The sequence below is a fragment of the Natator depressus genome, chromosome 4 (genome assembly GCF_965152275.1).
Source record: "Natator depressus isolate rNatDep1 chromosome 4, rNatDep2.hap1, whole genome shotgun sequence".
Taxonomy (NCBI): domain Eukaryota; kingdom Metazoa; phylum Chordata; order Testudines; family Cheloniidae; genus Natator; species Natator depressus.
The window spans coordinates 94,908,545-94,936,123 of record NC_134237.1 but is presented as its reverse complement, the minus strand read 5'-3'; the positions used below and the strand labels follow the sequence as shown (position 1 = coordinate 94,936,123).

At 42.3% G+C, this 27,579-nt stretch overlaps 1 protein-coding gene across 3 annotated transcripts in view; it reads right to left on the bottom strand.

Moving 5' to 3' along the window:
• Window positions 1–27,579, bottom strand: part of ATP8A1 (ATPase phospholipid transporting 8A1) — a 250,687-nt gene that overhangs the window by 86,884 nt on the left and 136,224 nt on the right. For all 3 annotated transcript variants that reach the window (XM_074951493.1, XM_074951492.1, XM_074951494.1), the window contains 2 exons: window positions 16,010–16,148; window positions 14,402–14,466 (listed from right to left, as the gene is read on the bottom strand). In XM_074951493.1, coding sequence (XP_074807594.1) covers window positions 14,402–14,466; window positions 16,010–16,148 — 204 coding nt within the window. The remainder of the gene's footprint in view (window positions 1–14,401; window positions 14,467–16,009; window positions 16,149–27,579) is intronic.

The following is a 27,579-nucleotide window of genomic DNA, read 5'->3' as shown; positions in this document are numbered from 1 at the left end:
ATAATGATAAATAAGGATGTTTCTACTTTGGGTTTAGGAGCATATTGACTATCTTTGACTGTTGAGGTATTTGAAGACTGCAGGAGTCAAGACTAAATCAACTTGCTAGAGCCAAGGGCTATCAGGCTGCCTTTCAAATCCTTTCTCCCATAGATCAGAGGGGATCTTCTCAAGATTTTCACTGATATTATAGTCTCATTGTATTTTCTGGATAGGGAGGATCACAGCCAACTTGTGTTATATCAGGAGGTTATCGAGCTGTGTGAATGATGCATCTGGAATGAAGTGATCTTTATTTATACCTGATGGTGCATGTTTAAAAAAAGATACCACTGCCAACAATCTCAGTTGGAATTGGAGTGGTTCACATAAGTGGTCACTCAAACCCTCTGTGGTTTGTCTGATAGGTGTAAGGGGTGTGCTTATGCTGAAGACCCAGGTCAATTCACTTGTATATTAGCATAGATAAAGTAACTGTTAAGTGTATAAGAGTGTTTGGTGTTTAAACTTCATGAAAATGAATGGAATATTACATGCATTGTTTTTAGTTATGTGTATCCTGTTATAATGGAGTAGCAAACATTTATGTTATGCATACCCCTGTAACTAAATAACCCATCAAACAGTGAAGAAACATGGAATGCAAATGAAGAACTTAGAAAAGTGCTAATTTCAAAGCAAGTGGTCATTGTGTGGTCAAAAACTCTAAATAGATTCCTCAGTCTCTGTCATCAAAGAAAAGGTCCACATGGGTAGTGACCCTGTCAGCTTGTTTTCTGTGAGAAGAAGCTGTAAGTATGGATTCAGGGAAAGATCCTTCATCTCTGGATTGTTTGGATTCTAACAGGGTGGAACTACTGAATGAGAAGAGACAGATCTCCAGAGTTATTCTGGGTAACCCTGAGAGACTTTTGGGAAACTGGCAGTTTATTACATCACGGCCACCATTTGGAATTATAGACTATGGGTCACCCGGACATATATTTTACCTGGTTCAACCTCTCAATAACTCTCACTCCTTTTCTTAGGTAATAAACCTTTAGTTAGTTTACTATAGAATTGGCTACCAGAGAGGTCTTTTGTGTAAGATCTAGAGTAGCAATTGATCTGGGGTAAGTGATTGGTCTCTTGGGACTGGGAGCAACCTGATGTGATGTGATTTTTGGCTTAAGTGACCTATTATCACAAAGTCCAGTTTGAGTATTAAGATAGACTGGAGACTACCTGTGACTTCATAGTAAGACTGGTATAGTGATCCAGGAGTTCACATTTGTTATTGGCTTGGTGAAATCTAATTATAGAACAAACCATCAATTTGGGTGTCTGCCCTGTTTTCTAATAGTTTGCCCTGAGGTGGGCACACATGGTCATGAGCCACGCCAGACAGCAAGACGGGGCATCAACATGGGCTTGTTTGCTATAAATCAGAAGAGTGTCTGATGTTGTGAGGAACAGCAGGCAAGACTTAACTCACTCATTGTGTGTATCTAATGTCTTTCTACTACATTGGGAGAAAGGGCTTATTTAAGTCTCTCTTTAATTTCTTCTCAATGCATCAGGCTCTTAATTCTCTTCATACATCAGCAGGGTTGTTAGGCTTAGGGCAGAAGGCCCTGTCCTTGTCCCAGGACATCAAAGCAGTCATGTTGTAGTTCAGAAAGTCTTAATTATGCTACCAAATACAATTTTTTTAGAAATCTTTCAGGAGAGGTAAATCTACATACCAGGAATGATAAGAGAGCTGTTAGCTACTACTTATACCTAAGCTGTTTAGAAAAAAATCAAATGGACTATTTAGGGTCTTTGGAGATTAAATGGATAATATTATGCATCTGTTCACGTTATGAAGTATCTGATGTTTCCATGCCTGACCCTCATCACCTCAGCTGTCAGTTACTTAAGGGGGTAGAAGTTTTTATTATATGTATCTATAAGACAAGACAGCATCTGAAATCTTTAGGGCTGCTATGAAGAGTTTGGTTCACAGCCTCACAAATCCCTATTCTCTGAACACAGCATCAACAGGAGATGTTTGTTTTGGGAGGGCAGTACTTCTATCTCTGTTTTAAACAGCAGGACTTCCCAGTCCACTTCTTCAGGTAGATTACTGTTACCTCATCTCCTACAGTGGGGCTCTATGAAAGCAATATGAAGGAGAAATGGAGATTAAATATTTATAGTAACTCTTGTTCTTTGTGTGACCTTCAGAAAGCTACAATTACCCTCTCTTTCTCCTGCTTTATGCTTGAAAGCCCAGCTGCAAAGAAGCCTTTTGGAGGTCGACAGGAACAGAGAAACTTATTTATACCCTTGCTGTATAGAAAGTTTGGCTTGAGGAAAATATACACTCCATGAGGGCTGCTCCACAGGAATAAAGTTTCTGTATTTTTTTCTCTTGGGAAGATTGTCTTCACAATAACCCCACGTTATTTAGCCTGGGGCATGTTAAGTTCAATGGTCATGGGATCATTTCAATGATTAGTATAAATATGACAATCTAACATACAAATACTGAGCAGAAGTAATTCTTAAAAACACTTTTAAATGGGCTTAATGGGACTAGCATCCTAGGGTCTGTCCCAACCCTTTTTTCCAGAATACATATTTTTTGCCCACATTGCCTCCGCTGCTTTACAAAGTTTTCCTGATTCTCTTCCTCAGATGGAAGATGACTGGGGTTCTTTTTTATGATTGGAATTTTTCCTTTTAATTTCCTAGTCTCTCTTTCTCTGTTGAAATTGCAATGGAAGGCAGACCTCTCTTTTTGTCTCCAATTACACCCTCCAGACAGTAACATTGTGCCATGGCTATACATATTCTTAGAATGTTTAGTATGAGGTAGATTCTGCTCTATTAACAATACACTAAATTACAGTTACATAAAATTGAAACTCTAAGCAAATAATTTATAAAATAAAGACTTACAATTACAGTAGCATATTTTAATTCACTGAACAGTTGTTTTTCAAACCATGTGCTCTTGATTAACAAACACTGCAAGATACTATGTATTATGGTTATTTCTAACTTCTGCACACATGATCTCTTTAACTTCAGACTCTTATATTGATTACAAAGTTTATTTTTCACCTCAATTTCCATTTTTGGTCTTGATACAAGAAGCACAAAACTGATTCTCTAAATTATCTTTAAAAACTCTCCTTGCAAACTTAGTGAAACTGTCAACTACTTTTAAGCATTCTAAAAGAGTTTTTAAAAATACCTTCCCTATGTGGAGATTTTCCAGTTTTTTGCAGGGGCTTTTAAACTGTTGTACTCCAAAAAGTGATTTTGTACAAATAACATCACAGGGTTCCATATTTATTTCTCAAGTACTTCCAAATCAAATAGGGAAGTATCCAATACAAAAGAAGATTTTCAAATCTCAGGTTAACTATGCAGAAGATGGCAGTTAGAAGAATCAACCTGTGTTTTTTCCTGCTGCTGCACCAACACCAGTGATAAATATTGTACAACTGAAGCCTAGCTGATCATTTTGGTATTGATGTGCGAGGCAGAATTGAATACAGCACGCTTTTCCATAGCTATTCAGACTCTGCAGTGATAACAGGAGTGTGACAGGGTGGACTAGACCCAGAGGCCTGCTGCTAGAGGGCTCAGGATCCTGCCACACCCATCCCAGGAAAGGAGCAGTAGAGAGGTCCTCCAAGCGGGCTACAGTGACTGTAGGGGAAGCAGCCAAGGAGAAAGGCTGCAGGGAACAGCCAGTCAGCACCCAGCAGGCCCATATAAAAGGAGCTGCAGGGTCAGAGTGAGCTCAGTCTGCAGCAGAGAAGGACATACCAACTGAGGGTACCATGACAGGCCCTGTTGGACTGTTTTAGAAGACTGAGCCCAGGGAGGGCTGCAGGATATTGGGGACATTTTGGATTGTGTGCCCCAGAAGGAGTTTGTTTGTTTCGCACATAGACAGAGCATGCCTTGGACAGAGGGTTGGGTCACCAACGACGAGCGCAGCGGCCGACAGGGGGCACCATGAGCAGGGGAAATTGAGAAAAAACTGCAGGCATGCACACACTTGGCTAGGAGGCACTACCAAGAGCTGAGTGCACCCCATTACAAGGAGTAAAACCTGTTTGAATCAACAAATTAAGTAGAATTACTGAAACAATCAACCACAGCCCATTAATGACATGCAGCATTGTCATGTCAGCTCTTTAAGAGAGATGGCTTTTGAACCCAAAGAAAGAGAATCTGTTTGCATTTTTTTTAAAAAGTAATTTTCTACCTTTGCGGAGATAACCTTGAAATTCTAAACTAAAATAAACCAACCAGTAGGATTGAAAGGACCAAAAAAACCCTGGTCTCCACTTCAGAATTAGGAGGCCAGTAGTATCTTCAGGTCCTCTCACATCCCAAATTTTATGTAAAATGAGTAAATTAAGTTTGGGATGTAGCCTAATCAACCATTTTGCTAACTCTGCCCAAATTCCTTAGGTTAGCCCTGTGTATATTGGTGTGAAAATGGAAGACAGCAATCAGAGGGTTTTTGGTTTTTTTTTTTGCGCCTGTTGGCTAACAGTTGTTTCACATGTCTGCACAAAAATGTTAAGGCCAGCTTTGCTTGTTAAAATAATGTAGCTTTCCCGGAAGGCTGGAACTGAGCCAGTTGCTGCTCAGCAGAGGCAGTCACTATGCAGCAGGTGCATCCACCATTGCTCTGACAGCTGATGCAAGGGCAACACCCCTCTTGTGTTCTTCACCAGCACCAGTAAGATCACATAGGAAATGAAGGATGTAGTCCTCACAACCCCCTGTAAGCAGTGCAAGGAAGGGAAGAGCTGGGGCCAAACTCCTGCTGCACTGAGAGCCAGTGTTCTGCAACCACTGTAGACCGCTTCTTTCCTTCCCAGTCACTGTGTGCCGACTCATCCCCATCCCACAGAATTTGAAAATCCAGTACTGGCTTGACCAAGCATACTAGCCAGTGGAGACTGCTTGATACACCTGATCTCTTCAAGCCACCCAGATAAAACCACAGCCAGTAGTGGAACATATTTTACATATTTTTGAAGTAGTACATTTTTAAGAGAGCAACTTATTAAAACACTGGCAGCATAACACTGACATAGAGCTAAAATTTGATAAACTACCTCTAAATTTGAGCACACAGTTTGATTAACACTATCTACTTTTGAAAAAATGACTTATGTAGTCAGATCAGGCAGATGTACAACTGGCCAGTTTTCACATATGTAGTCAGATTCTATGTGAATATCTGTTTGAAAATTTGGCTCCCTGGGAGAAAAAACAAAGAATATAGTGGTGCTATGGAGTTACTTTTTTGAATATAACTCCACCAAAAGCAAATGTCAGTTTGGAACACGCTTGCATATTGAAAAGTGTTTGTGCAATTAGTACAGCAGAACTCACTACTCATTCTGAGTACAATCTACAGGACTATGTATCTTCAACAAAAGGTCTTTGTGGAGGGAGAAAAGACCTCATACAATCTGCCTCTTTCCCTTACGTCATATCTACTGTGCATTCTTCTACCTGGACTGTAGCTTTTTTCCAAAATGATAACTCTTAATGTTTTTCATAAGATTCATTGCCACCAAATCTGAAATTCGATAGGGTTTTATTTTCTAAATGAAAGCATTTTCAATTTTAGTTATCTTAGAAATAAAAGAATCAACACCAATGACAAACCACAGTGTATGTATTCTTGCAAGTTTAAAAATATCTAAGCATTTATTTCAGATTTTGACCTATTTTCTTTGGAGGAATTACATATTGTAGGTTCTTATTTTAAGATTTTTTTACATCTTGACTGTCAGTAGTATGGAGACTAATTTTAAACAGATCACTAGATTGTGACATTTATATTCAGTTATGTAGCGATATACCACTGTACAGTTTGTCTTGTTCATTTTTGTTCTTTTATCTGATGTACGTGTAATTTGACAATTCAGACATTTAAAATGAATTAGCTGGAATTCAAGAAGAATTTTTTTGGGCAATATTTTAAAAGGTCATGTATTATGCTAGCAAAGAAATTAGTTTGTTAATAAAATAAAAATGACCATTCACATTTAAAATATAATTGTTCTAATTCTGTTCTCACTTGCACTGGTGTAAATCAGAAGCAACTCTATAAGTTAATGGATTCATATTGTAAATCCTATTACAAGAGAATTAGGCTGCTACTAGAAGTTACTCATTTCAAATATACACATCTTGTTTGAAATCTCTTACAAGCATATACTAGTTTGTAAACTTCACAATCACCTATACAAACTGAAATCTTCTGAAGCACCTAATCTGGAGTACTGTGTCCAGTTTTGGGCCCCACACTACAAGGAGGATGTGGAAAAATTGGAAAGCGTCCAGCAGAGGGCAACAAAAATGATTAGGGGACTGGAACACATGACTTATGAGGAGAGGCTGAGGGAACTGGGATTGTTTAGTCTGCGGAAGAGAAGAATGAGGGGGAATTTGATAGCTGCTTTCAACTACCTGAAAGGGGGTTCCAAAGAGGATGGATCTAGACTGTTTTCAGTGGTACAGATGACAGAACAAGGAGTAATGGTCTCAAGTAGCAGTGGGGGAGGTTTAGGTTGGATATTAGGAAAAACTTTTTCACTAGGAGGGTGGTGAAACACTGGAATGCATTACCTAGGGAGGCGGTGGAATCTCCTTCCTTAGAAGTTTTTAAGGTCAGGCTCGACAAAACCCTGGCTGGGATGATTTAGTTGGGAATTGGTCCTGCTTTGAGCAGGGGTTTGGACTAGATGACCTCCTGAGGTCCCTTCCAACCCTGATATTCTATGATTCTAAACAAGTGTAGGTAGTTAAGAAATATTTTTAGTTTTCTGTTTGATGTCATGAATTCTTATGAGGCACATATAACTCGGGACACAGGCCTTGGAATGTAAATAGGGACTATATCTTTAGTTGATTTTAAAAAAGTAAAATATATGTGCTTTTTACATTTATACATATTTGGTCACTAATTTGGATCCTGAACAGTTTTTCAGAAAATGTTTTAGTTCGGCAATTGACAAATGGTGAGAAGTATGCCACTGCTGATAATTAAAAAAACAAAACCCAACACTTAAAAACCCTTTTATGCTCTGGGTGATCATGGCTATCTTTCATCCTGACATCAGTGTGGACCATGCTTGCATGCTCATAAGTGCTTTTGGTGGAGTTATAATCGGAAAAGTGACTCCATAGCACCTCTGTAGTCATCATGTTTTCTCATAGGGAGCCAAATTTTCAAACAGACTTTCACACAGAAGCTGAATTTGTATGTGAAAACTGTGCAGTTGTATATCTGCCAGACTTGACTGCATAAGTCAGGATCTTTTAGCTTCATTGTAACACCTGACACATCCAGGGGGGTACCATGCCCAACAACCTCTTCTCCCTCACTCCAAATGGGGAATACAAGCAACAGATTGAATGTTCTCAGTGGGACAATTGTGAAAATATGCAGAGCGTTGAGCTTATTCTCCAAAGAAGCCAGCACCAGCTGCAACCAAGGAGATGCAGGAGTAAATCAGAGCCTTGCAGGTTGTGATTGCACCTTCGGTGGTCAGGTGGCCTAGTGGCTAGATCGTTGGTCAGAAGTGTTGGAGGGGGACCTGGACCCTCCCAAGGGCCCTGTGTGGTTTAACCCCTAAACAGGGGTTGATAGGTCTGCCTCTCTGCCGGGGGTGTGTGTGTGTGGGAGGGGGGTGGGTGGTTCAAGACCCGTTCCCCTCGGTGATTTCCTATTAAAGTCTCTTTAATCTGAGGCATGGCCCCGCTGTTTCAATTACCCCACCGTTGGGGTTTAGCTGCGGGCTCTCCTTGACAGGGGAAGGCTTACTTGCCTCCAGTAGCTGCGTTGGCTGGCAGGTCACTGAATCGACCCTTCAGGTAGGCAAACAGAGAGCTCCTGCCTCCTTGCCAGTCAGCCCCCAACTGAGCCAGGCTCCCTTCTTTTCTCCCCCCTCCCTGCCTGGCATTGGCTGCAGGTATAATGGGGTGGGGCTAGCTGAGCCCACAGGTTTTCTTTAATCCCTGCTGTACCAGGTGACAGTTTTTCTGCTCCTTCACACTCCCCCCACATTATGACCCGATGTGGGGGTCTGCCTGTCCTCCCCCAACTGCTCTTCACCATCCCATGAAATGAAGTCAGCATTCAGAGTGGCTCTCCCAGCTTGGTGATGAATGTGAAAGAAGAAGGGGTGGAGGGAGAGATACCACCTCATAATTCGGGGATTTGTATCCTTCGTGGCATGTAGCCAGTGGAGAAGGACATGGTCAGTGACTAGTGTGAAGGGTGCACCCAGAAGGTAATAACAGAGTGAGTCCAGAGCCATTTTACTGCTAAGGCTTCTTCCTCAATCACAAAGTAGGCCTTCTGCCTCAGGAACAGCTTCCAGCTAATGTATAAGATGGGGTGTTTTATCCCAGGAGGTAACAAACAGTCCCTAGCCCCACATTCGAGGTGTCCGTCTGTAAAAAAACCCCTTGGTGAAGTTGGGGCTAAAAAAGATGGGTTCTCAACAAAGCTGGGCTTTCAGGGTTTAGAAATCCTCACAGGCTCTGGTCCACTGGATCCTTCTGGGGCTCTCACTCTTGAGTAGATCGGTAAGAGGGGCCACAATGGATGAGAACCCTGGAATAAAGTGGCAGTAGTACCTGGCCAGACCTAGAAACCGGTGTACTTGCTTCTTCGAGGAAGGTGAGGAGCACGTCTGGAGGGTCTGGAACTTGCTAATCCAGGGTTGGACTGTGCCCTTTCCCAAGGTGTACCAGAGATAGGTGGTCTCATCCTTACCAAGGTGACATTTAGTGGTATTCGCTGTCAGGCCAACCTCTTTGAGGGACTGTAGCACCGCAGTCACATGTTCCAAGGGGGTCTGCCTGTCGCGATTATAGATCTCCACATCATCTAGGTACACAGCTGTATACTGGCTCTGGGGGTGAAGGACTTGGTTCATTAGTCACTGAAATGTGTCTGGGGCCCCATGCAAGCTGAAGGGCATGGTCTGGAATTAAAAAAGCCTGAAGCGGGGTGGAGAAAGCAGTCTTTTCCCTGGACTTATGTGTGAGGGGGATCTGCTAATATCCCTTTTTTAAGTCCAGAGTTGTCATATATTTCATCTTTCCCAGCCAGTTGAACAGCTCATCTACGCCAGGCATTGGATACGTGTTGAATTTTGATACTGCATTGACCTTGTGAAAGTCGATGCAAAATCGAGTTGTTCCACTGGATTTAGGGACCAGTACCATGGGACTTTTCCAGTCACCGAAAGACTTTTCAATCACCCCCAAAGCTAGCATTGAGTGGAGATCCTGTTTCATGCGGAGGGCTTTCCCTGACCTTAATTCCCGGTTCTGTCTGAATCTGATGGGCCATCAGGTGAGAATGCCCTGGCTGGGTAGAGAACATGGTAGAGAAGGCAGTGATCAGCTGTTGTGCCTGATCTCTCTGCTCAGGGGTAAAGGTTGTCCCCAATGTTGCCCACACCTGGAACCGGGACCTCTGAAGCCTGAGGGCCTAGTTCTAGCTCTGGTGGGTAGGGAGCTACTAATAAGATTTCCTGGGCTTTCCGTGGTTTAAAAAGGTTCACATGGTAGATTTGTCGTATCTTATGCTTGTTGGGTTGCCTGATTTTGTAGTTCACCTATCCCATGCATCGGATCACCTCATAGGCCCCCTGCCAGTGGGCTAGGAGCTTCGACTCCAAACTGGGCAATAACAACAGTACCTGATCACCAGGCTGAAACTCTCGGAGGTGTGCTCGTTTACTGTAGGCAGCTTCTTGTGTGTCTTGGGCATGTAAGAGGTTCTCCCTGGCAAACAAACCTAAAGTCTCAAGTTTCTTCCACAGGTTTCAGACATACTGCACTATGTTGTTGGCACAAGATGGCTGTTCTTCCCTCATCTCCCAAAGTAGGTATAAAATCCCTTGGGGTTGTCTCCCATATAAAAGCTCCAATGATGAGAAACCAGTGGAAGACTGGGGAACTTTTCGAACTGTGAATAGAAGAGGAGGGAGTAGCTGTCCCAATGTTGGACACCCATCAGGATGAACCTTTGGGCCATCGTTTTTAGGGTTCTGTTAAAGCGCTCTACCAGACTGTCCATTTGGAGGTGGTATATGGATGTTTATAGAGTCTGGATTTTTAGCAAATGGCAGAGTTGTTTCATCATCTGAGACATAAAATTTGTTCCTTGATCTATGAAGATCTCCCGTCGCACCCTGTCTCAAGCGAAGATACTCATGAGCGAAGATACTCAAGCTCCGTAGCCACTATTTTGGCTTTCGTGGAGTGTAACGGCACAGCTATCAGGTACCGGGTTGCATAGTCTACTACAACGAGAATGAACCCATGTCCAGCCGCACTCTTCTCCAGAGGGCTGACTATGTCGACTCCAATTCATTCAAAAAGGTACCCTTATAAGCGGGAGAGGAATCAATGTGGCTTTCTCAGCTGGCTGAGGTGTGGTGAGCTGGCATTCTGTACAGCAGGCACAGAAATCCTCCATGTTTCTGTAGACCCCGAGCCAAAAGAACTGAGCCAGAACCCGGGCTAGCATCTTTTCTCTTCCCAGGTGCCCAGCAGTGGGTATGGCATGGGCGAGTCGCATGACCTTCTTCCGCTAGAGGCGCAGCACCAAGAGCTGATGTCACACCTCCTCGGTCTTCTGGTCTTTCTGTAAGTGGTATAGATGGTCACCCTGAATCTGAAAGTCTGGGAACCATCCCATTTGATGGGGTTCAATGGTTTCCCCATTTACCGCTGCCACCTGGGCGTATGCTCAGCTCAGTGTGTTGTCAGCCCGTTACTCTCCCACAAAGTCAGAGGCGCAAGTCAGAATCTCCAACTCAAGTAGCAGGGAGAATTTCTCGCCTGGCTGGGTTGGTGCTGAAGACTGAGATGTCTCCTCACCAGGATCTGCAACCTTTCCCACACCTGCAAGGGTCATGCCTTCTGACCGGCCTGTGGCTGGAGGAAGGGTGCCCCGGCCATCAGAAGGGGGTCCCACCAGCTCAGTTAACAACTCCCCAAAATAGCTCCCATCTCTGCCTAGAATAACTGGGTAGGCGAGCGTTGTGGCCAGACCAACCATCAGGGACTCCTCCCGTCTCCCCAGTGTCAACGTCACTTCCATGCGGGTGTAGGCCCTAATGTCCTCATGCACACACTGTAGCATAATGGTGCCCTGTGTTAGTAAACCACTGTACTTCGTACAAGGGTCTGGGCACACCCCAAATCTACCAGCCCCACTACCTCTCTCCCATTTACCTGTACTAGGATGGGTCAATTTAGTTGGGTTGCCTTGATGCACTTGGGTCTGCAGGGTCCAGATCTTCCCAAAAACTGCATTCCATATAAGGACAGTCTCTGGACCAGTGCCCAGAATAGCCACATGTGAAACACTGGTCTGGATCTTGGGTGGTGCGGGTGGTTCCCTGTTGGAGCATCTGGGTGGTCTCTTCCTGATGGGCCTCCCTGAGTTCTGGGATGAGCTCGGCCCACTTCTGAACCTCCAGTGGGCCAGTGGTTCCTCAACCTGGGATTTGAGCAAATGGTTCTGGGCCTCTGGTTCTGGGAACTTCCAGACATTTTGATCCTTGGGGCTCTGGTAAGGGGGGGAGCATGTCTATGCCACTCAAGGGACTGGGGTCTACAGGTGGTTCCATCCCTTGGTGGTACGGAGCTCTTGGTCCCAACCGACCCCTGGAGTGGGGTTGGGGGGGTTGTCATCACGGAGGACTTGGAAGCTAGGTAATTCTCAGTGAGCTGGATGGCGTCCATCATGGTCTCTGGACAGTGCCGCAACACCCACTCTCTTCCCCAGGAAGAAAGATCTGGACAAACTGTTTTAGCAGGACCAGTTCAGCAACCTGCGCTCCCATCTTCACTTCTGGCTTGAGCCATCTCCAGAATGTGTTCCGCAGCTTCTGGGCAGCCAGGTGGAGTCGAGCTCACGGCAGGTACCGTTCCCCCCAGAAGCACTCATGGAATGTCTTCTCCAAAATGTCTAAGGCATTGAGGATCGCGGCCTTAACCTGGGCATATTCCTTGGCAGCAGCAGGGTCAAAAGCATAATACGTGTTCTGTGTTATCCTGGTTAAGCACGGGGCCAGCACTGCCGCCCATTGGTCTCGGGGTCACTGGGCTACCACAGCTACCCACTCAAAAGTTTCTAAGAAAGCCTCAGGATCATCATCAGACCCCAACTTGGTAAACCTGATGGGGCGGGGTTAGTTGGCTCTGCTGGAGCACTGGGTCACAGTATGGAGGCCACCTGCTGGACCAGCTGCTGCTGCTGCTGGACTTGCCAATTCACAAATTAACTGCTGCTGCTGCGTGGCCATCTGCTGCAGGAGTTGCTGCTGTTGCTGTTGAGTGTTTTGCTCAGCCATCCATTTCAGCAGCTGTTCCATCTCCATTCAAAAGCTTTCCTTTTGTTTGTTTTTATTTAAATTCCCTTCAGCAGGGACCAAGCTGCTGCCCGCATTCTCCACCACTTGTGATTGCGCCTATGGTGGCCACGTGGCCTAGTGGCTAGATTGCTGGTTAGAGCAGGTGGAGGGGGACCCGCACCCTCTCCAGGGTCCTGTGTGGTTCAACCCCTAAACAGGGGTTGATGGGTCTGCCTCTCTGCCAGGAGGGAGAGGGTTCAAGACCCATTTCTGTGGGTGACTTCCTATTAAAGTCTCTTTAATCTGGGGCAAGGCCCCGCTAGTTCATTTACCCCACAGTAAGCAAGCTCCTCTTGGCAGGGAAAGGCTTACTTGCCTCCAGTGGCTGCGTTGACTGGTAGGTCACTGATCTGTCCCTTCAGGTAGGCAAACAGAGAGCACCTGCCTCCTCGCCAGTCAGCCCCCCACTGAGCCAGGCTCCCTTCTTTTCTCCCCCTACCAGGCCTGGCATTGGCTGCAGGTATATTGGGGCGAGGCTAGCTGAGTCCACAGGTTTTCTTTAACCCCTGCTGTGCCAGGCGGCAGTTTCGGTGCTCCTTCACACTTACGGGACTCAGAGGAGTCCTCAATTCTGCAGCACCAGGGCCAGCAACACATGGGAAAATAACAAGAATAACCGGTCGGAGGAGCCTTCACAGTCTCTTGACATAGCATTTACTCAAGTCTCAAACATGGACTCTGAACTTTTTATCTTCTAATTTCTTGGCTTTTTCACTGGGTATTGGGTGTCTTGTGCATTTCATCCAGCCCCTATACACTACCTCTAAAACCCTCAGTTACTAATCGTGCTCCCTGTTATAATCTCACTCTCCTCTCCTTTCTGTTCACTAATTCCCTCTCCCTCCGTTTCGCTCTGCCTTTACCCAATTCATCTCTCATACTCCTATAATCCCTTCCTCTCCTCAGATTCAACTTCAAGTGATCTGAACATAACTATATGGTGAATTAATCTTAATACCTTTGGGGTTTTCCCTTTAAGTCTTTCAGGGGCAAAGGTAACTTTCATACAAAAGAGATTTCTTTCCATTCTTTAGTTTTAATTTTACTCAGGGATCCCTTAAAGGGAGACAATAGTTCTATTCCTTACCCCGCTCAGCCCCAGGAGATGTTCCCACTTAATGTCATAATCTTTCCTGATCTAAAGATTCTCTTCTGGCATTTATGAAATATGGTACGTTGTTTAGAAATCTAAAGGGCAAAAAATAGCTCATAGGGATCAAAACCTTTTTGGGTGGTTTCTTATGAGCTAACACAACATTTTTATCTCTCCTACATTTTACCACATTGTTAGAAAGGTTGCATGCAATAAATCTGAGCTCTAGAAAATGGTAACTGACACTATTATTACACATGGATTTCAAAGTACATATCTGGCACAGGTCAGTGGATCTGCATCTGATTATAACAGGGGTAAATTTGGCCCAATCACTTACTCAAGTTTAAGAGATTAAAATGATAAAGTTGGTAAATCAAATTCTTACTGTTGACAGTTCAATATTTACTTAGTCATTTGAGTTTTTTTAACAATAATGTTTGAAGCATACCATACACAGGCACTAATTAGTGCTTTACCAAATATTAAATATTCCATATAAAAACAGACATGAATTAGCTCTAGCCATTCAGCAGCACTATGGCACAATATTTTATTATGCAGCATTCTTGATGCATAATAAACAGAAAATTATTTTGGCTAACTGACCAAAACCAAGAAAATAAAATAATTTTTTTCAATAAAACAAGAAAAGGAATTAAACTATTAGTTTTAATGGTTTCTAACAGAGTTTGCTATATTAGACTAAAATCAAATAGATGCTAAAGTTGCTTCTCTCCCAAAGGAAAAATATTTTACAGATATCTGGATATTTTAAGTAAAATAAAACAACATTTTAATGGGGCTTATAATCATTCTTTTTCATGTTGAAGGATCTGCAGATTTTACTTACATCAAGAGACCCTTCATTGATAACAATGAGTCCCATGTTCTTTTTCAAAAGTTTGCACGAGTGACCTGTTAAGAAATGTTACAAATAACTGTTCCACCATATAACATTTATAATTTAACCAAATATATCTTCTTTAAACTAAAGATGAAATTTTGAAAAACATTCAATGTTGGCCTAACTCTGACCTACTGAGAACAATGGTAAAATGTCTAACATGATAGCATAGTCATTTTGCTAAGATTATAATAGTTAGTATGTAATTGTGCACAAACATTTATAAATCCCATAACTTTCATGTACAAAAACCAATAGGAGTATGCAATTCAGGTGCTTGTATGCATAAATAGCCATGCTGGGTGTGTGCAAACACCTAAGGTGTGTATGCAGCTAGGATATTTGTGTTTGCATGTTTGACACATGCTAATGTATTGTACACAACTGTGTGTGCTTAAGACAAAGTCTCGCCTATTCTTTACAGTATTTATCACAAGAAAAGAAAGGCAACTTTTTGGAATACAAAATGTAAAAATAATTCCAAACAGCAATATTTGGCCTGATAATATTTTCATCCTGTTCTTATGATGTTATCACTTGAACAGAACCATATTTTCACTAGATAAACGATTCTTACAGGATTTATGAAAATTCCCAATAAAACAGCCATAAGATGTATGTGACATCGCGCATTCATATTAGTATTGACTTGGCATTCTACTATGATAACCTTTTAGGAACAAGGAATGGAAATAGACTATCTAGAACACTTTAAGAAAAATAACAATCATGTAACAATACGAGAAATACCAAGCTTGCTGATTCAGTGACAAACTGGTTTTGTTTTTGTTCTCTTTGGGTATGAGCTGGCAAACATCTATGCACATGTGTAAGTTTACTCCCACAAGTAGTTCCATTAATATCAGTGAGCCTATATGCCTGAGTAAAGTGTTTGGAAGATGAGGCCCACTGTAGTGATGCCTCCAGAACTCCTCCATATGAGGATGCCCCATGTGAGCCAAACCATAAGAATATTCATCTACTTTGAAATGCTTTAAAAAAAAATAAAAACCCTGTGACTTCCACCTATACTTCTTTATTTTCTTATAGAGCTGGAAGGAAAATGTGAACTTTTTTTCTATTTATCTTTTTGGTGTGAGTTCAATAAAATACTTTGCAGGAGTTCTGCGGTTTGAGGCTGGTCACACTTTGCAGCAGCATCTCCCAAATCATACCTCAGAAAGAAATAGTTTAAAAATGTTAGGAACTTCCAGGACCAAAGTTTTGTTAAGATGGATTTGACTATAGGTAAGTATTAATTATTTATGGAGCAAACCAATAAAATCCTTCAGAAACTACTTTTTAAGTGAACAAGCAGAGTAAAGCCAGAAAATTCAAAATTAACGTTGTACTATGAAATACATTGGTCTTAAGCTTTTTTCTCAAAATACTGCATAATCAGCTAGCACTTAAATCCTGGAGTGTCACATGATAATATTACCTCTACAATATACCCCGCTTGTCAGAAAGCATTTTTGCTCTAATTCCTTGGATGGCTTTTCTCACTAGATTTTAAAAAAAGATCTAACTACACCTCAGAATCAAATACAATACCAATGTTAATCGCAGTCTCTTGTTTGTCCCCTGTAAGAATCCAAATTTTGATGTCTGCTTTCATTAGAGTTTCTATGGTTTCAGGCACTTTGTCTTGCAGCTTGTCTTCAATGGCTGTAGCTCCAAGCAGTTGAAGATTCTGTGAAAACACAGAATTAAAGACATAATTAAAGGACTTCAAATTGAAGTTACCTACTGAAATTTCCAATTTTTTCCACAACCTGTATTTTTAACATTTACTTTTCTGGTCTCTTCACACACACATCTCTTAAACTGTACTGACCACCTTGGTTTAAAGAACAAGGATTTTCCAGACTATGTTGATGAGTCTTGAGAGTTTCCCTTTTCAGTCTTTATAGGCTAGATCATTTAGTCTGATCTATATAACATGGACCATAGAATTTCAGCATGTACTGAGCCGAATAAATTGTGCCTGACTAAAATATATCTTTCAGAAAGGTTTTCAGTCTTGATCTTAAGACTTCTAGAGATGGAGAATCCACCACTTCCTTTAGTAGTTTGTTCCGATGGTTAATCACCCTCACTGTTAAACTGTGCTTTATTTCTAATTTGAATTTGTCTGGCTTTAACTTCCAACCACTGGGGCTTGTTATGCTTTTCTCTATTAGGTTGGCTCATATCTTCTCGAGTTAAGGTACTTCATAATCATTTCATCTCTCAGTCTTATTGTTTTGATAAACTAAACAGATTGAGGTCTTTAAATCTCTCATTGTAAGGCATTTCCTCCCAGCCCTTAAATAATTGTTGTGGCGCTTCTCTGCACCTTCTCCAACATTTTAAATATCCTTTTAAAGCTGTGGACACCGGAACTAGGTGCAGTATTTCAGTATTGGTCTCATCAATGCCATGTGTAAGAATAAAATTGTTTCCCCATGCTTCCCTATTTCTACATGCAAGGATTACATTAGACTTTGTTGCCACAGCTTTGAACTGGGAGCTCATGTTCTGTTTGAAAAGGATATAAGGGTCACAGGGCACAGAGTCACTGCTTCCCAAGGTACAGTCCCCCATTCTATATGTATGGCCTGCATTCTTTGTTCCTAAATGTATGATAACGAATTTGTCTATTTTAAAATGCATTTTGTTTGAATGGGCCCATTTTACTAAGCAATCCAGGTCACTGTGGGTGATTACTCTGCCCTCATTATTTACCATTCTGCCAATCATTGTGTTACCCACAGATGTTATAGACAGGGATTTAATTTGCTTCTAGACCATTGATAAAAATATTGAATAATGTTGGGCCTAGAACTTAACACTTGTGGAACCCTTGGTTGACTTCTTGAGATCTGTCAACTAGCCAGTTCCTAATCCATTTAATGTGTGCTTGTATATTGCTATTTTTTTTTTGAACAAAGTTGTCCAGTACTAAATCAAATGCCTAACATAAGTCTAAATATATTATATCTATGAAGTTACCTGTATCCACCAAACTTGCAATCTCATAAAAACATGAAATTAGATTTGTTTGACAAGACACATTTTCAAGAAACCCATGTTGATTGGGATTAATTATATTCCCATCCTTTAATTTTTTACTGGTTGAATACTGTATCAGCTTTCTATTATTTTGCACGCGATTGATGTCAAGCTAACTGGCCTATAATTCCCTGGGTAATCTAGTTAGCCCTTTAGAATATTGGCAGTCTTTTGGAATTTCCCCAGTATTCCAAGATTTATTAAAAATTGACATCAACAGGCCAGTGATCTCCTCAGATAACTCTCTTAGGACTTTGGGGTGTATGCTCTCCAGGACTGCTGATTTTAAAATGTTTATCCCCAGTAGCTGTTTAGATATTGCTCTTCTAGCACCAGATCCTAAGTGACTTGTCAAAGGCCACAGAAGGTATGAATATAAAAGAAGAGATTAGTACTAAGAAGTTTCTGGTTCTTACTACTGTCCTCCAACCCCACTTTCTTTTAATATTTCCAAGTGCAACTGTCCTACTTGAGCCCAGTCAATGCTGAGTAGAAGGCACGGAACAGTAAGAGAGATGGAGACAATTTGTAGAGGTGCTAAACACCCTCAATTCCCACGGTTTAGAATTCCCCAGTTAGAATTATGGGTCCTCACCGCCTCTGAAAATCGGGTCCTTTGTCTTCTTGTTAATAAATTCTGGAAACTCTATTGACAACAACTATTTAAGAAAATGTTTATATTCTGCCTTTTGTTGCTTTAATTTGTTCCTTTAAATTTATTTTTATTAAATCCCTTAGCATTAAATCTTGCTGTATTCATTAAATTTTCACTTTGGTTTTGTGCTTGGTGACCTCGGTAGTACTCTATTGTTCCCTTAATCTGAAAATTTATTAGTAGCTAAAAAACACTCTCCCTGCAAAACATACTCTTTACACATACATAATGTATTATTACAAAATGATTGAATGCATTTTCATCAGACTTTGAAAGAACAGCTGCTTTGGAGAACAGACCAAGCATGAAAAATTTATATTTAAACATTGTGACTGAAAATGGGGTTTTAGAACTGCAATACCATCTCAAACTAACTATAGTATTGCTATTTCTTTTATTCAAATGTATAAAACAAACCATCCTATGCTCTAGGTTTCTATGGAAAAGGTCTACACAATGCTACAATACAGTTTAGAAACCTAGTAATATATAACTGATAGAATATGGAAGTTTCTAGAAAAAAAATAATTCTTTTAGCCTTAGTATAATTTATTTTAAGATTAACCTCTTGAACAATAACCACTGTGAACACTAATGACAGGATTTGAACTCTCTATGTGTTTCTGTACACATGGTTTGAACAATTACACTAGATTTAATTCAATTATTAACATTACTTTAATAAGGAGTACACTAAAGGCAATGACATAATCTATACTGAATCTTGATAAAATCCCTATGATAAAATAGTTCCAATTTTGGGAATTTCAGCAAAAACAATTCATGGAAATATTTTTAGCACCTGAAGCATGACAGCTGGTGTATCATAACATTATTTTAAAAAAGAGGGATTACTTACTAGTCATCCTGGTTTTCTGAAAATGGTTCCTGTGCATATTCCCACTTGTGGGTTATAATGCCTCTAACAAATTTTTCTAGCGAGCACTGATAGCTGGGGCTGCTCCTCCTTCACCCTCACAGAGGATTCCATGTGTATAAGACCACCCTTTAGCTCCTTCCCTAACTTCAGAATGGTCTTCCTGAAATTTTAAAGCAGCGGGGCGAGGAGTGTGAGTAAGCAGAGGAAACACAAACACTTACTAGTAAAAAGAAAAGGAGTACTTGTGGCACCTTAGAGACTAACCAATTTATTTGAGCATAAGCTTTCGTGAGCTACAGCTCACTTCATCGGATGCATACTGTGGAAAAGTACAGAAGATCTTTTTATACACACAAACCATGAAAAAATGGGTGTTTACCACTATAAAAGGTTTTCTCTCTCCCCACAGTATGCATCCGATGACGTGAGCTGTAGTTCACGAAAGCTTATGCTCAAATAAATTGGTTAGTCTCTAAGGTGCCACAAGTACTCCTTTTCTTTTTGTGAATACAGACTAACACGGTTGTTACTCTGAAACTTACTAGTAAGTAACCCCTCTATTTTTATTTTCCTTTATAGTGACCTCAGCATAGTCTTTTTTGTGAGAGAGAGAGAGAAGCAATCAGTACAAGCCCTTAAGAAGAAATTCTAGATGAAAAGGACTGCAAAACTTCCACAACAGGCATAAGCACTAGATTACATTGTAAGGGACCACAATTTCAGTCTCCCACATCAGACCACAGTAACCTGAGAAACCACAGTGAGGAATAATTATTTTTAAGTAAATACATATACAACTTTAGGCAACAGCTTTGAAAACTCTACAGAAAACAAAAGGCCTGAAAGGGATGCAGTCTTCAGACTAGTTGAATAATTTTTTATATGTGCAGGTGCATGAGCACCTGGCAAGTCTTAATAAGGTTATAAAAGATACTTGGGGAAATGCATACAGAACGCTGGTCTGTTTGACATGACAACAGAGATGACGTGAGACCGGAAACAATGATTTTAGGACACTGACTAACCAAATATACCATATGGACTAGTTTATAGAAGATTGGCCATTTTGCCTGCATCTCACTAAGTCCAGGCAGTAGTTATGGATGCGACAAATTCTCTTATGTGTACGGTGTGGCAGATCTGAGAGCTTGGAAGCATGAAAACCTCAGACTATTTTAATCTATAAATGATATATTTATCTTTGTAAATTAGGAATTGTATTCTGGTTCCATGGAGGAGGGTTACAAAGCTTCCTGCAGGAACGAAAGTCACTGGGGGGTAATTAATGCAAATCCCTGGACAGATAAACAGCACTGGAGAAGTACCACCTCCCAGTGGGAAATTGCATATAATGGTTTTGACTGGGTTAAAGAGGGCCAGAAAACAAAAGGCCCAAACTGTATAAAATCTCAGCTTGAGCTGATTTAGAGGGTCACAGATTTTGAAATAAAAAAATGGACAAACTTGTGTATAGACCTACCAGGATCCCAGGCGGATGACAGGTAATACCTGGTAAGTTTAGCATGTGAGTATACTGTTTACTGATTTATATGCTTTTATCTTAATTATACTGTGCTTTGTGAAAGCTGTCTGGTCATTGGTAAACTAGGTCATAGCACTGGAAGACAGCAGAAATGCAGGTGCTGCACTAAAGTAAGATCCACTGGGATAAGCACAGTGAATTGCAATGGAATTGCAGCCTAAATCTCCAGTCTGAAGGAAGAAGAATGTGTGTTCTTGCCCTGAGAAAGGGGATGTTTAAAGGTATGAGCCTGTGTGGAGTGTCTGCAAAGAAGCCATGAAGAAGTCAGAGGTCCAACTTCCCTGTGACAAATGGCACAGATGATATTCTGACATTTATCAGACCAGAGATTCCAAGAGCTTTGAGAAGCAAGACACCAACCCCAAATCAAAAGAGAGGTGCACCACAGGAAATAACCCTGGGGCAGCTAAAAGGGTATGTTCTCCCTGTGGTACTCACAGCACAACCATAAGTCACAATCCATATGCCTTTGGTGCAGCCATGAAGGCAAAGCAATTACCTGATGTAAGCCTAGTGGTACATGGAGCAATCCTTCCATAAACTAGGATATTGCAAGGTGAGAGAGGACTGTTTCTCCAAGCATGTGAAGATGAAAGCTGCAGTCACAACCCATACAGCCTGCACGAACAGATAACATGGCTCTGAATGTTCCAAGTGTAAAAGATGGCAAGGTTGAACACAAGAAGGTCCTGCTTTCCAGTTAAACCCGCCCCCACTACACTTCTGAGAAACACTGTCACCAAGCATGTCAGAACTCTCATCAAGCGTGTCAACCTGAGAAAATTCAGGAGGTAGATTCCTATTCCCAACTTTAAGACAAAGTTCCAGTAATTTGGAAAGTGGTGCTATCATCAGAACTAGGATGTTTGAACCAAACTTCTAAGACCTGGTTATGGCTATGACAACAACTTTGCCATGTGTGTCTGCAGGTCAGTCCGATCTTCTGATCCTATGGAATCAGAGGGAACACACAATGCAATTCCTGATTCCTGTCCAAGAAAAGGGAGCTTGTTATTGGCAATGGGTCTTATTTCACCCTGAAGCAGAACTGATGACAATGGGTATTCTTCTTGTTAATAAAGAAGCCTGGTCTGGACATACTCCCTTTACATAATGCCAGACTGAGGCCAAAATAAGACATTTGTGATTTTGGCAGATAGGTTTATGGTTTTGAATCAGCAGATGTGATATATCTTGATTTTTAGTTAGGCTTTTGACACAGTCCCACCATGACATTCTGATAAGTAAACTAGGGAAACGTGGTTTAGGTGAAATTACTTTGAGGTTGGTTCAAAAATGACTGAAAAAACATATTTAAAGACTGGTTCAATTTCAAACTGTGGGGATGTATCTAGTGCGGTTCCCCAAGGGTCTGTGCTGGATCTGATACATTTCAATATTTTCACTAATCACTTGGATAATGGAATAGAGAGTGTACTTATAACTTCTGTGGATGACACTAAGCTGGCTTTGCAAGCACTTTGGAAGACAAGATCAAAATTCAAAATGACCTTAATAAATTGGAGAATTGGTCTGAAATCAACAAGATGAAATTAAATTAAGACTACAGTTAGGATGGAAAAACCCCATGCACAAATACAAAATGGGGAATAACTGGCCAGATAATACTACTGAAAAGAATCTAAGGGTTATAGTGGATCACAAATTAAATAAGAGCCAAGAAAGTGATGCAGTTGCCAAAAAAAAAAAAAAAAAGGCTAATATTCTGTGGTTTTGTAACCGGGTCAGCACCCACTTCTTGCAAGCGCCCCCTCTGGCTGGGTGCATCCACAGTCTTTAACTTTAAATCAGTCCAGCCCTGGTATGAGGCTGTATCTCCAGGGCTTCCTCCCTGGAGACACTATCTTCCTGCAGCCCTCCCCAGGCTCAGTCCTTACTCAGTGTCTGCAGCCAGCCGGGAGCATCTTCATTGCTCCCACAGTCTTGCTAGCTAACGGTCTTTGGCTCAGTCCTAGCAGCCAACCAGGAGCCTCTTGCTCCCCCGTCCCTGCCCCCACAACTGTCCGTTGTGTTGCATTTCCCTCAGCCAGCCAAGTACGCAGTCCTTTCTTTTCCAGCTCCAAGCAGCAATTAACTTCTGCACTGCTCTGCATCTCCTTTTATATAGCCCTCCTGGGCCCTGATTGTTTGCCTCCTCTGCAGCCACTCTAGCCTGCCTGGAGGACCTCTTCACTGCTCCTTTCCTGGGATGGGTGTGGCAGAACCCTGAGGGCTCCAGCAGGGGCCTTTAGGCGTAGTCCACTCCATCACAGGTGTATTAACAGAAATGTCATATCTAAGACATGGGAGGTAATTGTCCCACTCTGCTCAGCAGTACTGAGGTCTCAGCTGAAATACTGTGCTCAGTTCTGAAGGCCACACTTTGAGAAAGATTTGGAAAAATTGAAAAGAGTCCAGAAGAAAGCAACAAAAATAATAAAAAGTTTAGAAAACCTATCCTGTGAGGAAAGGTTTAAAAAAAACTGGGCATGGTTTAGTCTTGAGCACCTGTTGCCTGGAGTTTGGCGCTCTCCACAGGTCTTCCCATCATCCCCCCACTGAGTCAAGAGCCCTATAACTTCCTGCAGTGTTTGTGGGCATCTCCCAATCACCCGCAGTTGTCTTTCCCCTCTCCTCCTGTCCCTTTAAAAAGGTTTCATCGCCAACTAATGCTGTTACAGGTTCTACTCAGAACATGACCAGTTCTACTGATTTCTTCTGGAGTGACTGTCACAAAAGGAATGCCTAAGGCCTCAGCTGACTAACTCTGGAGGCTCTGGGAGAAAACCATTGGTAGATATCTCCTCTCAATGGTGTTTAAATGAGACTAGGATAGTAGACGCATATTTTAGGAGTGCCAATTCAATAGCTCTCAAAGAATCAGGGGAGTATGTTGCCACCTATAAAAAACAGAGATAATGATGCCAGGTTCTCAGAACCAGACTCAGTCAATGAAGATAAATATGGGGGCCTATGCCATTCAGGCTAGACCTGGAACATCACAATTTGTGATTCTCCTGAACCTGTGACAGATCAGGGCACCTTGGTGACACTGATGTAGACAATAATACTCCTTAAGAAAATGATACCTCAGAAACAGTAAGTCATGTCAGCATTAGACACAGTTGCCTGAGCAAACCTGGGGATGTGAATATTGTTGACACTGAGTACCAAACCATTTTGATAAGCAGTTTACCCAAGTTAATGGTACTGGATCTTGCTCCCAAACTACGTGTACCCAAGGATCCTATTTCCACTTGAGCTGGATAAAAACAATACTTCTTGGAAGAAATGCCTTATGTGCCTAACTCCAAGAGAGGGTTCATAGCTGAGAATTGCAAGCAGAAATAGGCACCTCTTTGAAGCTTGGACTTAGATGCCTATCTCTGTAAGAGGACTGGGGCTTACGACACACTCCAGTCATCACTATTTCCCATTAACTAGCTTAGGCAGCTCCCTGCCTAGCTTGCTGGCTTTTGTGAATCACAGTCTAAGACACCTATCTCACCCTATTAATTGTATAGGGAGCTTAGGCACCTTTAGGCTTTGTGAATTGCAGTGGTGTTCCTATGATTTTCCAGGCACCAAAACTTTAGGCATTGCAATCTCAGTGTCACAATGGCTAAGTCTTTTTTTGACTCTAGCCCAGGTAAATGGTTCATCAATGTGAACTGTGCTGGATCCATAGTACTAGACCCAGTGAGCCTGGAAGGATCTGGAGACCAATTCTCATTATCCTGGCACTGGACCACTTTAGGCAAGTGGTACACCATCTGAGGGTACCAAAACCATAACAGAGTCAGATGACCCAGGATTACTGTAGGAACATTAATGGGCATTGGGCCACTTATTAAAGTGGTTCTCCAGAATGCTGGATCCTAGGAACTGGACTCAATAGATCTGGATGGATCTGCAGATGTCTATGGTGTCAGAACCTCAGCATCTTACCAGGTCAACTTGTAAGGATTCATGTACATCAGTGTTAATTAGACAGTGCCAGGATGTCGACATAGAATTAGGTCAACTCTGGGGGACACAGGAACCTTGGCACTGAATTGATGGTGCCAGGAAGCCGGCATTAAATTCAGTCAACCCCTTGGGATGCAGGGACTTTGGTTCTGTGTCAACAGCGTCAGAATTAGGCACTATATAGGTGAACCCAAAGGTATTTGGGGACCTTGGAGCTATCAACAATGCTGGGATGTTGGTGCTGAATTAGATCAACCAAGAGGGATCTGGGGGCCTCAGGGCAATGCCAATGGTGCCTGGACCTCAGTACCAAATCAGGTCAACCCAGAGGAATCCAGGGACCTTGACGCTGGCCTGCATTGTGCACTGAACAGCACCATGCTCACCCAGATAAGACCAGAAAATGAAGGCTGCTTAAACTGGGCACAGAGTCACTTAGGTTAGTGGTTGTTCAAAGACAATAATGGAGTTGCACATTGCCAGACTTGGTGGACTGGTTCTGAGGAGCTTCCCCCACCAGTAGGAGTGGGTGTGGCCCTTCCACTCCTATGGGTCATACAGACAATATTTGTGCCCAACAGGTACCAATTCTTTTAAATCTAACTGGAAAGAAAATACTCCCGCTCCACCCTCACAAATGGCAGAGTTAAAATAAAAAAGACCAACAAGGAAAGTTTTGAGGACAGAGTATGTGACTCAAGCTCATTGCACCTTCAGTGGTTAAAAAAAGAAAAAAAAAGGTTACTGATCTCCTCAGAGGGCTCAAGAGAGGACAGACTGTACAGGTATGAATACCAGGTCTGTCTTGCCCAGGATGGAGCTATAAGGAAGCTTCTGCCATGATTCACTAAACTGAGAGCAGTGGTAGATACGCTGGAGATAGAGATAAGATACAGAAGGACCTAGACAAATTAGAGGATTGGGCCAAAAGAAATCTGATGAGGTTCAACAAGGACAAGTGCAGAGTCCTGTACTTAGGATGGAAGAATCCCATGCACTGCTACAGACTAAGGACAGAGTGGCTAGGCAGCAGTTCTGCAGAAAAGAATCAAGGGGATGAGAAGCAGGATATGAGTCAACAGTGTGCCCTTGTTGCCAAGAAGGCTAACGGCATTTTGGTCTGTATAAGTAGGAGCATTGCCCTCTATCTGGCATTGGTGAGGCCTCATCTAGAGTACTGTGTCCAGTTTTGGGCCCCACACTACAAGAAGGATGTGGAAAAATTGGAAAGAGTCCAGCGGAGGGCAACAAAAATGATTAGGGGGCTGAAGCACATGACTTATGAAGAGAGGCTGAGGGACCTGGGATTATTTAGTCTGCAGAAGAGAAGAATGAGGGAGGATTTGATAGCTGCTTTCAACTACCTGAAAGGGGGTACCAAAGAGGATGGATCTAGACTGTTCTCAGTGGTACCAGATGACAGAACAAGAAGTAATGGTCTCAAGTTGCAGTGTGGGAGGTTTAGGTTGGATATTAGGAAAAACTTTTTCACTAGGAGGGTGCTGAAGCACTGGAATAGGTTACTTAGGGAGGTGGTGGAATCTCCTTCCTTAGAGGTTTTTAAGGTGAGGCTTGACAAAGCCCTGGCTGGGATGATTTAGTTGGGGATTGGTCCTGCTTTGAGCAGGGGGTTGGACTAGATGACCTCCTGAGGTCCCTTCCAACCCTGATATTCTATGATTCTATCTTATTTGAATTTGATAATGACCATGTGAAGTAGAGACAATGGAGGGAACACACAGAGCAGGTCTCTGTCCCACAGAAACAGGAGAGTGGCCAATACTGACCCTTGGTCGTGACCTGCTCTGTTGCAGAAACAAGGCACTTCCTGTTCTGCTGGGTCACAAATAATCCATAGCTGGAAAACCTCTATGTGAAACACCCAAGACAGAATGCTCATGTTGAGAGATCATTCATGGTCTAAAGTGAAGGATCAATACACCAGTTCCATAACTTGACTGCTCTGCTAAAGGCTGTTGGACCTGGCATCGCCTTGCTTGTTCACATAAAACACTGCTGCAGTGATGTTGGTGAGAACCTGGACCACCTTGCCTTGGATATGAGACTGGAACTGCTGGCATGAATGAAATATCACTCCCAACTCCAAAAATGTTTATGTGGAGCATGGCCTTCGACTGCAACCCTTGCATTTGGAGGGCACTCAGATGTGCTCCCTATTCTATGGCTGAGGCATCTGTTACCAGAGTAATGGTTGGGAGAGGAGGTGAGAAAGTGACTCCTCTACACATGTTGGACTAGCTCATTCACCATTTCAGAGACAACAACAGGTTGTCTTGTCCAGGTCGATATATTGAGTTGAATCATGTCTGCAATGTGCTGATGTGCAGTCTGGTGTGAAGGGAGACATAGGTACATGCTGTCATGTGACCTAGGATCCTGAAGCAATCCTTACAGTACTCTGAGGATACTTCTTGAGGGACACACACAGGTTTCATAAAGCCTGAGACCTGGAAAAAGGCAGGAATATCCTGGCAGATTTGGAATCCACGATTGCCTTAATGAATTCTATCCTTTGGATAGATGATAAAATTGGTCCAGTATGTTGAAGAGATGCAGTGTTTGATAAATGGAGGTCTGGAGTAGCCTTGAACCAGACAGTTGTCTGGGTAAGGAAATACACGTACATCCCGTTTGAGGAGGTAAGCTGCTACCAATGCCATGCACTTGGTAACCCCCCGCAGGCTGACAATAGGCAGTACTGTGAAATGGTAGTGGTTGTATCCTACTATGAACCCCAGGAACATGGATTGCCACGTGGAAATATGTTGCCTTTGATTTACAGGACACCTACCATTCCCCCAGATCTGAGAAAGGGATAATCGGGGCCAGGGAAACCATATGGAACTTTATCTTCTTGATGTATCTGTTCAGGTTCCGAAGGTCTACGGACAGGGATGGGGAACCTTTTTTCTATCACGGGCCATTGACCCAGAGAAAAAAAAATCAATTGCGGGCTACACGCAAGTAAAAAGCATCTTAAATTTAGTTTTTTGTTTTAGAGA